Consider the following 12,686-nt stretch of genomic DNA (forward strand, 5'->3'; position numbering starts at 1 on the left):
ACCAACATCATTCTGTGGGAACCCCAGAAGGCTCCCTCACCCACCCCAATCCTGTAGGATTTTCTACCACTTTAGATCCATTGAGTAATGGATCTTTCAGCTCCTTCAAGAGTCTTATATTAAGATGCAAACACCAGAAAGGGTAACACTGGAAGGTTTAAATCAGCTGTCACCTTAGAGCTAAAGAGAATCAGTTGACAATTTATTTGTTCAGAGCCAAATAGGCACCTGACAAGACATAAAAGAAGGAGAATAGAATCTATAAGGGAAAGCTAGTGAGCTCCAAGGGCTGACTTCCCCTTCCACGTTTTATTTGGAATATCTAGGTCTTTGTGTTTTCACTTGTAAATTGTAAATTTCACACATATAGCACACAGATAAAGAACTGTGAGGAAGATACCCATCAATCATTTGTCCATTTTGTACATAGCACTGGATTGGGCCCTATAAAAGGGATGGCTGTGGGATCAAAGAACATGCTCCTGATCTTTGCAATTCCATCGAGAATTCAGAACATATACCTAAGAAATAAATTGAGGTCAAAATAGATAGCAGTCCTTTAAAAAATGAAAATTCACACATTGCAAATTGAATCTGCTTGGCCCAACAATAAATGTTTACTGATGAATAGATTGAATGAATGAATGAATGAGTGCTCAGGAATGAGGAACTCATAGAAGAATATCAACAGGGAGAAAAAGCCCAAAGGCCTAAAGGCTTCTCTAGATTGTCTATGTTCTGCCATCAGAATGTCAGCTCCATGAAAACAAGGACCTTGTCTGTCCCAACCCCTGCTATATCCCCTGCCTCTAGAACAGTGCCAAGCACAAAGGAAAGTGCCCAGTAAATGTTTGTGGGTTGAATAAGTACATGTATAGATGGGTGGATGGTGTGAGTAATGGAAATTACATCCAGATAGTAGTGGGACTTGGGACTTTGGAGGAACTTTAAATGTTCCTCTAAAGAATTTTAAAGTACTGATGAACACTTTCCTTGCAAGAATAGGTGAAGAGAGGAGAAAATATATTCATTTAGAGTGTAAAGCCGTACTAGTCTGATATGAAGGAAACATTCAAGAAAAAACAATCTGGCTATTTGCAGGGGGGATAATAGCTCACAGTATCACACACCTGCCTTGTTGGGGCCCTGGGCTTTCTGATCCCCAAGGTCTGTACTCATTCTTGCCCAACTACATATTTCTGTGAACCCTCAGAGGATTCTAAAACCAACTTCACACATTGCATACAGGGTTGAGTATGATAAAAATTTTTCACTAGGGCCCTAGAGTTTTATGAAGCAGCCAGACCCTCCCCATAGGTCATTATTGAAGAAGGTGGGATGATACTTGACAACAGCACAAGTCAGACAATGATTAGAACATCCCAGATTTATGGGCTGACTGAACATCTGAAATAGAACAGGCCAAATTATCTACCATGGAGGGTAGTTTGCTTTAGAAAAGGATAATTTGTAGTTTGAAAAAGCAGAGAGGCACAAGGGCATGGGATATTCATTCAAGTCTTCAAAAGGGAAGACTCACTTTTGGCAAGCATCACTTTTTCTCTGAAATCTGTTAGGCTAGAAAGCGATTTACACTCCCCCTTTCTACTATGTAACACTACAGAATCTTCAGATCAGAAAACTCATATGAAAAAAAGAAAGAAAGCCCATAAATAAAAGCAATATACACCTTCACTCCAGACCTCTTAACATCATATTTGCATTGAAGTATTTGTGGTCATGGCTTGCTTTGCGTGTTTAACCACTTGATAGTTCTCCTCCAGTTGTTCTCTTATTTGTTGGTTTCCCCTTTGGAATTTAGGCTCTAGTCCAAACATATTGCCCCCAGTATGGTTTGCTGAATGAGAAGAAAAGGACCACCACTTCTCTTGTTCCGGATGATACAACCTGAGACCGCACTAGATTTTTGTGAACCACATCCCACAACCAGCTCACACTGAACTATAGTTAACTAGCATTCCTAATCCATTTTCTGAATGCTGAATCTCATGTCCCCCATTCTGCAACCAGTAGTGGGCCTTCTGTCCTCAAGGACAAGGCCTTACATATGTTTTGATAAAATTTCATTCTTAAATATTTGTTCCAACCTTTTAACTAAAGTGACATTTGTTCAAAACAAATCCAATATAACAACTTTTTTTTTTTTTTTACTTAATTTATTTACTTGAGAGAGAGAGAGAGAGAGCATACAAGCATGAGTGGGGGCAGTGGGTGAGGTGAGACAGAGGGAGAGGGAGAGCAGTCAATACACAGGCCTCTATCCCAGACACTAGAATCAGGACCTGAGCCAAAGGCAGATGCTTAACCCACTGGGCCACCCAGGCACCCCTAAACTTTCTGTCTTCTGTTACCATATTCAGCATCCCATCAATGGGTTTAATTACATGATCTACAAGTCCAAATGCCATCTTTTTAAGTAAAGTCTTCTCTTAGTACTCTATTTAAAATTGACCCTTTTCTCTGACCTAATATACTTTCTATATTCTTTCTCTGCTTTTTTTTTTTCCATGCCACAGCATGTATAATGATCTAATATGCCACATATTCTATCTATTCATTTTGTTTATTACCTTTTCCTTCCTTTAGGCTATAAGCTGCATTATAGTGGCTATTTTTGTCAGTTCTGTTCCCTGGTGGATCCCATGTTTGTTGTATGGATGTGGTTGAATACATTAGTGTCCTTATTCGGGTCAGTAAGAATGTTGAACATTGACAAGACCAAGGCTAGAATCCAGTACATTCTACGAGAGGTTGCTCTCGATCTTATTGTCACTTACAAATCCTCTTAATGATATTAGCATCCAGCCCAACCGTCTTCACTTTATCCAGAAGGATATTAAGAATTTGTTACATTTTTTTGCTGAAAATTAGGTACTACATGTTGGTGGTAGCTCTCTCCTCCATTAATCTGGAAGTTCTTTCCAAAGCAAGGAAGTGGGATTCATCTGACGTAACTAATCACTTCCTCTTTCTAACTGCATATAAATCATCCTTTTTTTTTTTTTTTTTAGATTTTTATTTATTTATTTGTCAGAGGGAGAGAGAGTGAGCACAGGCAGACAGAGTGGCAGGCAGAGGCAGAGGGAGAAGCAGGGTTCCTGCCGAGCAAGGAGCCTGATGTGGGACTCGATCCCAGGACACCGGGATCATGACCCGAGCCGAAGGCAGCTGCTTAACCAACTGAGCCAACCAGGTGTCCCATAAATCATCCTTTTGATTATCCATTTTAAACCTTGCCCGGGATAAACAGGACATTAATCAATGACCTGCCCAAATCCTGTGATTCCCTGGAAGGGAGCTCCTTCCCTGTGTGAGGTCCCTTCAGGTGAGCATGTGCTCGCTGAGAGCAAAAGCATTCAAATGATGGAGGTAGCACCACCGAGCTGGAGGCTTAGGCTTAGATCCCGTTTGTTGTGTTGCACTGGAATATCACATCCTCTGTTTTCCTGAGTCCTGGATTTTGCAGTCTATCCAATAAAAATGGTAATATAATTTTCAAAAATATAGTATGCTACTTTATTGATTATGATATATTTATAGCCTTTTGGTTTCATGTCCAGTTGCTTCATGCAGACAGTAAAGATCTGAGGTTTTGGATATGTTTAGCTTATTTCTATTGCTCTTTGATCTAAAGGATTTATATTTCTTTTCTCCATTTCCTTTTTTCCCATTTTTTGTGACACAGCTGTGGTTGAGGCCCTTGTCATCTCATCCCTGAGTTATCACAGTAGCTTTCTAATTGGCTCCAGGACTCCTGTCTCTGGCTTCTTCATCTTAGATTCTTCAGTCAGACTAATTTCCTGGAACCCAGCTGCTCAAAATGTGTCTATGGAGCACAACATCAGCATCTTCCAGGAGCTTGCTAGAAATGCATATTCTCAGGCACCACTCAAAACCTACTGAATGAGATACTGCATGTCAACAGGACCTGTAGGTGATTCACACTCACACTGAAGTTCAAGAAGCACTAGCCTCTCTTCTGTTATGCCATTCTCCTACCAAGGGGGCATCTGTAAACTTCACATTGAACCATCCCTAAACTATCTCTGTCAGAAAGGTTCCGTCTAATTTTCAGGGGAGATGTTTTTGACATGAAGATGCAAATGCCCACCTATACCATCTACTCACTGGTTCTGAGGATGACGAGCAAGTTTATCTAGAGAACTTTGGAACAATAGTAAAAATTATTGAGATTTAACTTGAATTGAATCCTTCTGGTTAAAGTAGAGTATTTTTGTTTTTGTTGAGTGAAAATCAAGGGAAGCACTTGGGAAGCATCTGCAATGAGTTGTTTGGAAATGTTTTTGTTAGTCTGACCCCATGACAGGAGTTTTATGTATTTGATTTAATCCTCACCATAATCCCATTTAGGTAGGTGTTTTCATCCCCATTGTACATGAGAGAAAATGGAGAATCCAAAAGATTAGGTTGTGCAGAGCCACAGTATCGGTTAGAATTCAGGCTATGTATACCATAGTAGCAAAAACATTGGGAATTCAGCGATTCAGACAAGTGACTCTATCTTGAGATGGGCAGGTGACCACAGGTGGGAAGCACAGATGCTTCTCCCATGTGGTTCATCATCTCCCAGGATGTCCACCTCCATGGGGTGGAAGCTGGTCCCTCCCTGCCCTTGGGAAGAGGGAAAGTGGAGAGCACATAATTATTTAATGAAAGCATAAGTTTTCAAAATATTGGAAGTGCTACCTGTCACTTATACTCATGGTCTGTTAGTTAAAGCGTGATCACATGGCCACACCCAGTTGCAAAAGAGGCAAAGAAATATTGAAACCTGGGGAGTTAATTAACTAAAAAGAAGAAGGGAGAGTGGCTATGAGGGCCTTGCCATAGGTACCGAGCTGATTAGTGGAAGAGCCAAGATTCAAACTCTATGACTACAACCCATGATCTTTCCACCACATTATACCACCATTTCTCATAGTTGATAGTCAGTAAATGTTTGTTGAACTGAGATAAATTGAGATATTACATGTAAGCCTTTTGGTTATTTGAAAGTACTTCTTCCTTCTCTCTTGCCCCCCGATTACCTAAGTGGCTGTGTGCTAAACTGTCACTATCTTTGATGATGTTACTTTGTAAAGCAGGAAACTGATTTTCCTCCTCCTTCAAGAGAACTGTTATAATAAAATAAGCCGCCAGTTCTGTGGTTCTGTGGAACCATATGAAGGATTGTAATCCTTGTTAATGTTAGTTGTTAATGGTAATCATTTTTTAATGACCAAATGACTATCCCCTTTCTTTTCTTTTTTTTTTTTTTTAAAGATTTTATTTATTTATGTGAGAGAGAGACAGTAAGAGAGAGCATGAGAGGAGAGAAGGTCAGAGGGAGAAACAGACTCCCTATGGAGCTGGGAGCCGCATGTGGGACTCGATCCCGGGATTCCGGGATCATGACCTGAGCCAAAGGCAGTTGCCCAACCAATTGAGCCACCCAGGTGCCCGACTATCCCTTTTAAAATAGGTATTTTGTTAGGAGAATGCCACTGCTCAAAATATTTTTTGGTATTTTGTGTTGGCTGGTGTATCAGTCAACTATCCCTGCAATGATGGTTCATGACAACCACACCAAAGTCTCAGAGGCATACAGTAATAAGCATTTAACTAATGGTTATGTGGGTCTTCTGGAGGTCAGCTCTTTAGACTGGGGCTGGCTGGCCGGCATTGCTCCAGGTGTCTCTCAGCCTCCTTCTGAGAGAGCAGGTTGACATGGATAGGTTTTTCTCTGGCAGCGGAAGCATATGAGCAAGTGAAGATATGGGAGGTTTCTTGAAGCCGAGACAAAGAACCTATTAGGAGAGCCAGTTACATGGCTAAAACCATGGTCCAGGACCATGAGAAACAGCTACACCTTAAGTAAGAGGAAATGTGGTCACGTGGCAAACAGTATAAATACAGACTTGGTGAAGAGTTGGGGCCAACAAAGCAAATTATCATAGCTTTGCTTTTATGGAGTTGTTTTGAATATTTATAATGAGGGCTAATCTTTGAGGGTAGCTTTGAATTTCTTTTTAGCAAAATACCTAAATTTATAAATAAGATTTGCAAATCATCTAGGTTTATCTTTGGGCAGAAAGGTAGCCGTTTAAGTATGTGACTTAAAAATAATGAGACATTTCTAGAAGAACCGGCTCAAGAATACGACGTTCAGTGGCAGAATAGTTGGGATCAATGTATAGCTTTCCAAAATGACCAACTAATTGAAGGAATAACACTCATTTGGTTCAATAATTCAAAAAATTATTTATTTTTTGAAATAAACTTTATGGCTTGTAGTCACATGTTCCCACCTCGTCTGAAGATGGGAAGGGGAGGGAATAGAGGTTTATCTCTGATATCCCCTTTGACTAACCCTGGGAATATATGCTTTATGTGCAGATTCTCATCGCCAAGTCCCCTCTGGCTCCCTTCACCTCATTTGCCTACACCATCGAGAAGGAAGGCCTGGTTCTTCAAGGTAAAATCCTTGAATTAAGCCATTTCTTTAAGCTGATTATGCTCAGGACTGCCTATCGCTGGTGATAATTACTATGCTCCTGATAGAAACTACTTCAGGACAGAATCAAAGGCCAAGATGAATTTGCCAATGATATTTATCCTAACGAGATAAAAGAGATTGGCAATTGTAGCAAGAACTGAACAGCGGGTGGAGGTAGGCCTGGGGGAGAACTGCAGAATTTCCTGACCGAGTGCGACAAAGAATGAGAGGGTTAAAGCACCCATCTAGGAGCTGCCAACCCCGAGACCTCTTCGCAGATCCTATGGAGTAAGGAAGCGGGCGGTAGTCCTCTAACACCAGTGTGGAGGACCTGCAAAACCATCGGGTCTGGCTGCCTGTGGGGCTCTTAGTCATGGCTCCATGAGCACTTCTTCCTCAGCCTCTGTCTGGTTACTCCATTTCTGGTCTCTTTAGCTAGTCTCAACTGGGGGCCAGGCCCTGCTGACCTGCTCTGGTGGCATGGGCCTGGGACTCAGAAGAAGTAGAGTTCTGACTCATGGCAGAGTGCCCCCCCCGGCCACAACCTGGAACTCTCCGATCTATGGGGTGGTTCTCGATACTGGATCTTCTGGCAATTGCAGAAAATAATGACATGACACCACCAAACTGAGCGCACAGGGCCAGATGTCCAAAGCTGCTTTCTAGGTTGAAAACAGTCCACACCAAAGGGCTCGGATGCACATCTGTCCCCCACTGTCAGGCAAGAGGCCCTCCCCACAGAATGCACTGTGAACATCTGGCCCGAACCCCAGGGGAGCATGCTGGCATTGCTGTCGATGGGAGGAATAGCTGCCCTTTAGGATTTTGTAAGTTGAGTACTTTCCCCAGGTTTTTGAAACAGGGCGAGTCCTTACAGTATTCCCAGGGAGACACATTGCACTGCAAAGATGTAGCAGGAATTTTGTGGGGCAGGCTAGAGGGTTCATGCTTTGGGCTGAGGAGCAGGCTGCAGCCTTCCCTTTCCTTCCCCTTCTAAAACCTCCGCTTCTTAATGAACCCGGAAAGCAGCTTGTTTGTTTGGTGCAGCTGAGCCCCACAGCAGGGACTCAGGTCCAGGGAAACTTGGGGTAAGAACTACTGACCTTTGGCTCTTAGCCTTTGACTTATGCTATCCAAGTTCCTTGGTAAATATTTTTTTTACAATTGCAAATATTGTTTTCTGACAAAGAAGCAGAGATTTTAAGACCAGATTAAGCAAAGCAAACAGCAGGCCCCTTTGTTACATACTCTCTAAGGGTGTATAACTAATAAGCCATCAGAAAGCTGAACTTTATTTACCCAGGACACACTGTGGCTTTTGGCTCTTCATTTTCAGAGGCTTTTCTAAAAGATTAGCAATCGACTAAGTAGCAAATTTAGATAGAGATTTTAAGAAATTCTACGGAAGATTACAAGGCAATTTCAGAGGCAAAGAAGCAGTTCTGCCCAGATGGCTTGTACTGAGAGCCTTGATACACTGCCTCTATCTTGATCACTGGGCCTTTGGGTAAATAGCATTTCTAAGCCTGATCTAATCTGGATAACTTTTCGGATAGTATTTGTGAGCACAAATTTCACAGAGTTGCCTCTCTGACACTCATTGGTAAGATCGTGATTTGGACAGGAAATAGGAATTACGGTGAGAAAGTGGAGGCTAGAAATAAAATGAATTGGTAGAGGTTAAATACCTGCAAAGACTATCAGAAAAAGCCAGAAAACAAAGAAGGTGGATTACTAAAGGAGGTTGCCCTATAGCTGTGTGTCCAGGGACAAGAAATTCAGGAAATGTCTGATGATGCAGGAACCCCAAGCAGGATATAAAAAAATGTCTGGGAGGCCACAGTGCCTCACCTGGAAGCTTTTTCTCAACCGCACTGCTCCAGCTACCCTTCCCACTGTAAGGTTTTCTGAGGCAGCGGAACCTTTCAGCCTCTAGCAGGAATGCCACAAATACGGACCTCTGGGCTCTCCCTCCCCAATAGCCTTGTGCTCCCAAGATTCTGGGAAAACAAAAAGGACCTCTGAGCCTGAGAGAAATGGAGATCCCTCCTTTAGTGGAGAGCCCCTGTGGATTTCTGTTCCAAGCTCTGGTGTGATCTTGAGAAAAATCTCTGTCCCCCTAGTTTTGTCAGCATGAAAACGACAAGGTCAGCCTTGATTCAGCACTTTGCAAACTGTTTTGCAACCCATTGGTGGGTCATGAAATGAAATTCATGAGTCACAACCAGAATTTTAAAAAATGAAATAGAAGACAATAGAAAATAACAGATGACGTCACACGTATTGCACTATTCCATGAAATGTCCCTTGTGTGACTGTGTGTGTGCATTATGAGTTTGTGTATATGCAGTGCAAAGTGTTCTTACTTGGACTGTAGGTGACCTCTAAAGGCGTTAACCCTTCAGCTTATCTGATTCTCCTAGGAGATGGCATACTTCTCATCGCTTAGCTCAGTAGAGTTGTACCTAGAGATCTCCACACACCAGAACAGAAAAGCTTATTCCACCCTCCACTCGAGTCTACCAGATGACTAAGCTTAAAAAAAACAAAGCAAAACAAAACAAACAAACAAACAAAAAACTCACCTTCACGAATTCCCCAGGTGTAATGCAAAGAAACCTTTGATTCCTGGGTGGTAACCTTGGAAAGATAACAAACAAGCAGCCAAGGCCAAGAGGCTTTCCTTGTGTAAGGGGTTGCTCTGGCACCATAGCCCCAAGTTGGTATGGAGGTTGGTTGGTACGTAGTGCTGGGGAATTGGGGGAGGGGGGCAGGCAATGCAATCCCTGTCTGAGGGGCAGAGAGACAGAGAGGAGAAGGGCTGGAAGGGTGAGGGCAGCTCCTTCGATACCAATAAACAAAGAGACTGCCAGCCCAGCCCCTTGGGGCTGGATAGTCAGTCTTTGTAATGGAGCCAGCCTGGAGTGGTGGGAAGAAACAATTCCTACAGGCTTCCCTTTTTTCGGGGGTTAGTGAATGTGGGAATGACCCCAAGGTGCCTTTTATCCCCTGAGCAAGTCCAAGACTCCTGTGGGCCTGCTGACCAGGAGGTTATAATACCTGAAGTGCTCCCGTGTGTATAAGCAGAGGGTGGAAATAAAAGGTGAGGCCAAAATTCGATTTCCCGGCTCCACAGGCCATTCCCCTCACCAGTTCTCAAGGATTAGGATGCTAAGAAGAGCCAGCAACTGGGGGCCTTAGACCCTTCCTGCCCCTTTGTTCCCTGGGATGGGAGGAACAATACATCGGCAGGCCAGAGAGACGGAGGGGCCTGGTTAGAGATTTCTCAGGCTGGTTTTTGAAATACTTGAAGGAGCCGGTCCGTGCTATTGTTGTCGTAAAATAGAAAGCGGAACTATTCTCCCTTTGCTAAAAGAAAAAAAAAAAAAAGAAAAGAAAGAAAAGAAAGAGAAAGAAAGAAAAGAAAAAGTAAAAGAAAACCCACCCTCCCGGCATTTTCAGCAGCCGCCAGCTCAGGCCATTTCCATGGTAATGATGTACTCTTTGCGTCTTTGTCTGTCCTGCACTTGTTGAGGTCCTGGCTGGTGGTTGGGCTCAACACGCTGGAAATATTTGGCCCCAAAGGAGTGGAAGCCACCAGCTTCCTGATGGTTCAGACTCTGAGAGGGGCCAGGTCCTGGCAGAGGGAGACAGCCCTTTTGTGCAACTGAGGTGGGAAATGTGAGGGTGTAGGGGTGCCTCCCATAAATCCTTTGCTCCTTTTGTCCCCAGAGTTCCCCCCATGAAAGACTCAGTGCCCACGGGGTAGAAAAGCTGAGAGTTTGGGCGGCTCAGAGTGAGGCTAAGGGGTGCAGAAACCTAGGGGAGAGGGAAAAGCAGAGCTGGCTTTGGGAATCGGCCTTAATGGGGTGGGCCCGCAAAACCTCATGGCAGCAGAAAGGAAGGGAGCATTTATAGTGAACTCCAACTTGACCCACATTCTGCTCTGGTCGCGTTCTTTGTTTCCCCCAACAAGCCCCAAATGTTGTGCCCGGCAGAATACAGCTGGGACCTCTGGACCTCTGTGTCAGGCCAGAAATAAAGATTAAGATTGTGTAATTGAAAACAGCCAGGCCGTGTTGCTGATGCTGTCTGTGGGAGGCCTCCGGAAAACCCGAGGCCAGGCTCTCCCAGAGCAGGCCTAGCCTTCGTCCTGGCCTCATGGCAGTGGAGGCTGGTTGACTTGGTGAGGAAGCCGGGCTGGCCAGGGAGAGTCAGCAGATGCTCCTCCTCAATCACCTTCCTTTCCCCTACTCTCTGAATGGCCCTGGGTATCTAGGCAGCATTTGAAGAACAAAAGCCAGGTTGTTAAGGACAGAAGATAATGGCTTAGTTTCTTGGTAGGGTAGAGTGGTGGTTTTTAATGTTGTTTTTTAAAAAAATTAAAATTAGGTATGACAGGATGCATTTGGATTTTGGTGCTGTCCTTTGCTAGTTCAAGGCTAAATGAGCAGCGTAAACCTTGGGACGGGGCTGGGGCAGCTCAGGGGAGCCCAGGGCACCCTGAGAAGTGTCCAGAGAAGGCCCTGCAAATGAAGCTAGTTTCCTGTTTTTTCAATCACCTAACATAGGGACTCGGAAGAAACCAGAAAACGAGGAAACAATGATCGTTCTTAAGAGCTGGAAAACTATCAACCTCATCTTTCTTGTAAAATCAAGAATGGTTGTTTGAGCACCTTTTGAAGCTCATTGGGAGAGGCATCAATCTCCTCTATTTGTTTGTCACAAAGTTGGGTTAAATTCTTCCACCCCATTTTCTGAGTCACTGAGCCAACTGGATGATTTATTGAGAAATTCTTTGCCCCCAAATACCACCATCTAATTTCATCAGATTTCAGTTGGAATTAGTAACCCATCTAAATGTTTTCTGCCTGGTGGACTCAAAGTGACCCAGAAGGTTCTCGATCCATTTCCATCCAGGGATGGAGGTCTGCTTGATCAATACAACCCACACACCTGGCATAGCCTGACATTCCTGTGGGAGCCTGGGCAGAGAGCCCTGGGATTCAGTGGAGCACAGAAAGTGAGCTCCTCTCCCAGAGGTCACAGAGAAGAGGGCAGAGCAGGTCTGTCACGTTGTCCCTCGGCTGCCAGGTGCCCCTGCAGCCTCAGAAAGCTGGGGCAGGCCAAGGCATTGTCCTCTGTGGCTCTGCCTGCCTCTCAGGGAGGAGATTCCCAGGGAAGATGAGGAAGGATGCCCCTCTGCCAGTTCTTCCCCCTTTTTGGACATTTACTTCACATTCCCTCTCTCCATGACATCTCCTCACACCAGCCCTCTGCTTTGTTTACTTCTTTTACTCTGGCTATCAGTTTCAAAGAGAGATTTTGTTTTCAGTGTGGAAAAAAAAATTAAATACAGAACAGGACAGAAACTGATAAAACCCATGACTTGAACACCCAGAATTAGCAAATGTTCAAATTTTGTTACATTTGCTTCAGATTATTTTTTTTATTATAGGACTGAAATTTGACAAAACAAAAAACTCCCAGTCCATCCCTTCCCTGCCTTGCACTCTTCCACAAAAATAAAAACTCTCCTGGATTTGATATACATCCTTCTCCTCATGCTGAAGAACTTTTCTACATGTATGTGAATCCACATATAATATAATGATTTGTTTTGAGTGCATTCCAAGTTTGCATAAATGGTGTATTGTACACATCATTCCACAACTCGCTTTTGTCACTTCACGTTGTGTTTTTGCAATTTATCCACTCTGATACACACAGATGATGGTTCTTTCACTTTAATGAGGCAACCATGTTCATTGTATGAATGTACCACATTATCCATTCCCCCATTGATGGAAATTTCAATCATTTGTTAACTTAAGTGAATTCTGTTGCACATGCTACTTGGTGGGCTGGTGTGAGTATTTTTCTGGTATATAGAAAAAGTGGAACGACTGGTCAGAGGGATGCATGTTCTAATCTTTCCATATATTCCCAAGTTGCTTTCCAAGGATGTTTACCAATTTAAACTTCCTCTGGTTGTAGTGGACCATTTCTACACAGCTGTGTGTAATTCTGAGTTTGTTGTCATGTTTCCATGGTCAGTCTTCTTTGTATTCTTTATGGATGACTCTTATCTCTGCCATTGGGGTATAATCCTTCCATAGTCTCTAGAGGGATCTTCTGCACAACACATGTGCTTTATGCATATACTTAG

At 43.4% G+C, this 12,686-nt stretch overlaps 1 protein-coding gene across 6 annotated transcripts in view; it reads left to right on the forward strand.

Annotated features, from left to right (window-relative positions):
• The window catches only part of RAD51B (RAD51 paralog B), a 678,552-nt gene that overhangs the window by 552,402 nt on the left and 113,464 nt on the right, over positions 1–12,686 (forward strand). For all 6 annotated transcript variants that reach the window (XM_032344579.1, XM_032344581.1, XM_032344578.1 and 3 more), the window contains exon 10: positions 6,418–6,496. In XM_032344579.1, coding sequence (XP_032200470.1) covers positions 6,418–6,496 — 79 coding nt within the window. The remainder of the gene's footprint in view (positions 1–6,417; positions 6,497–12,686) is intronic.

This window comes from Mustela erminea, chromosome 5 (genome assembly GCF_009829155.1).
Source record: "Mustela erminea isolate mMusErm1 chromosome 5, mMusErm1.Pri, whole genome shotgun sequence".
NCBI lineage: Eukaryota > Metazoa > Chordata > Mammalia > Carnivora > Mustelidae > Mustela > Mustela erminea.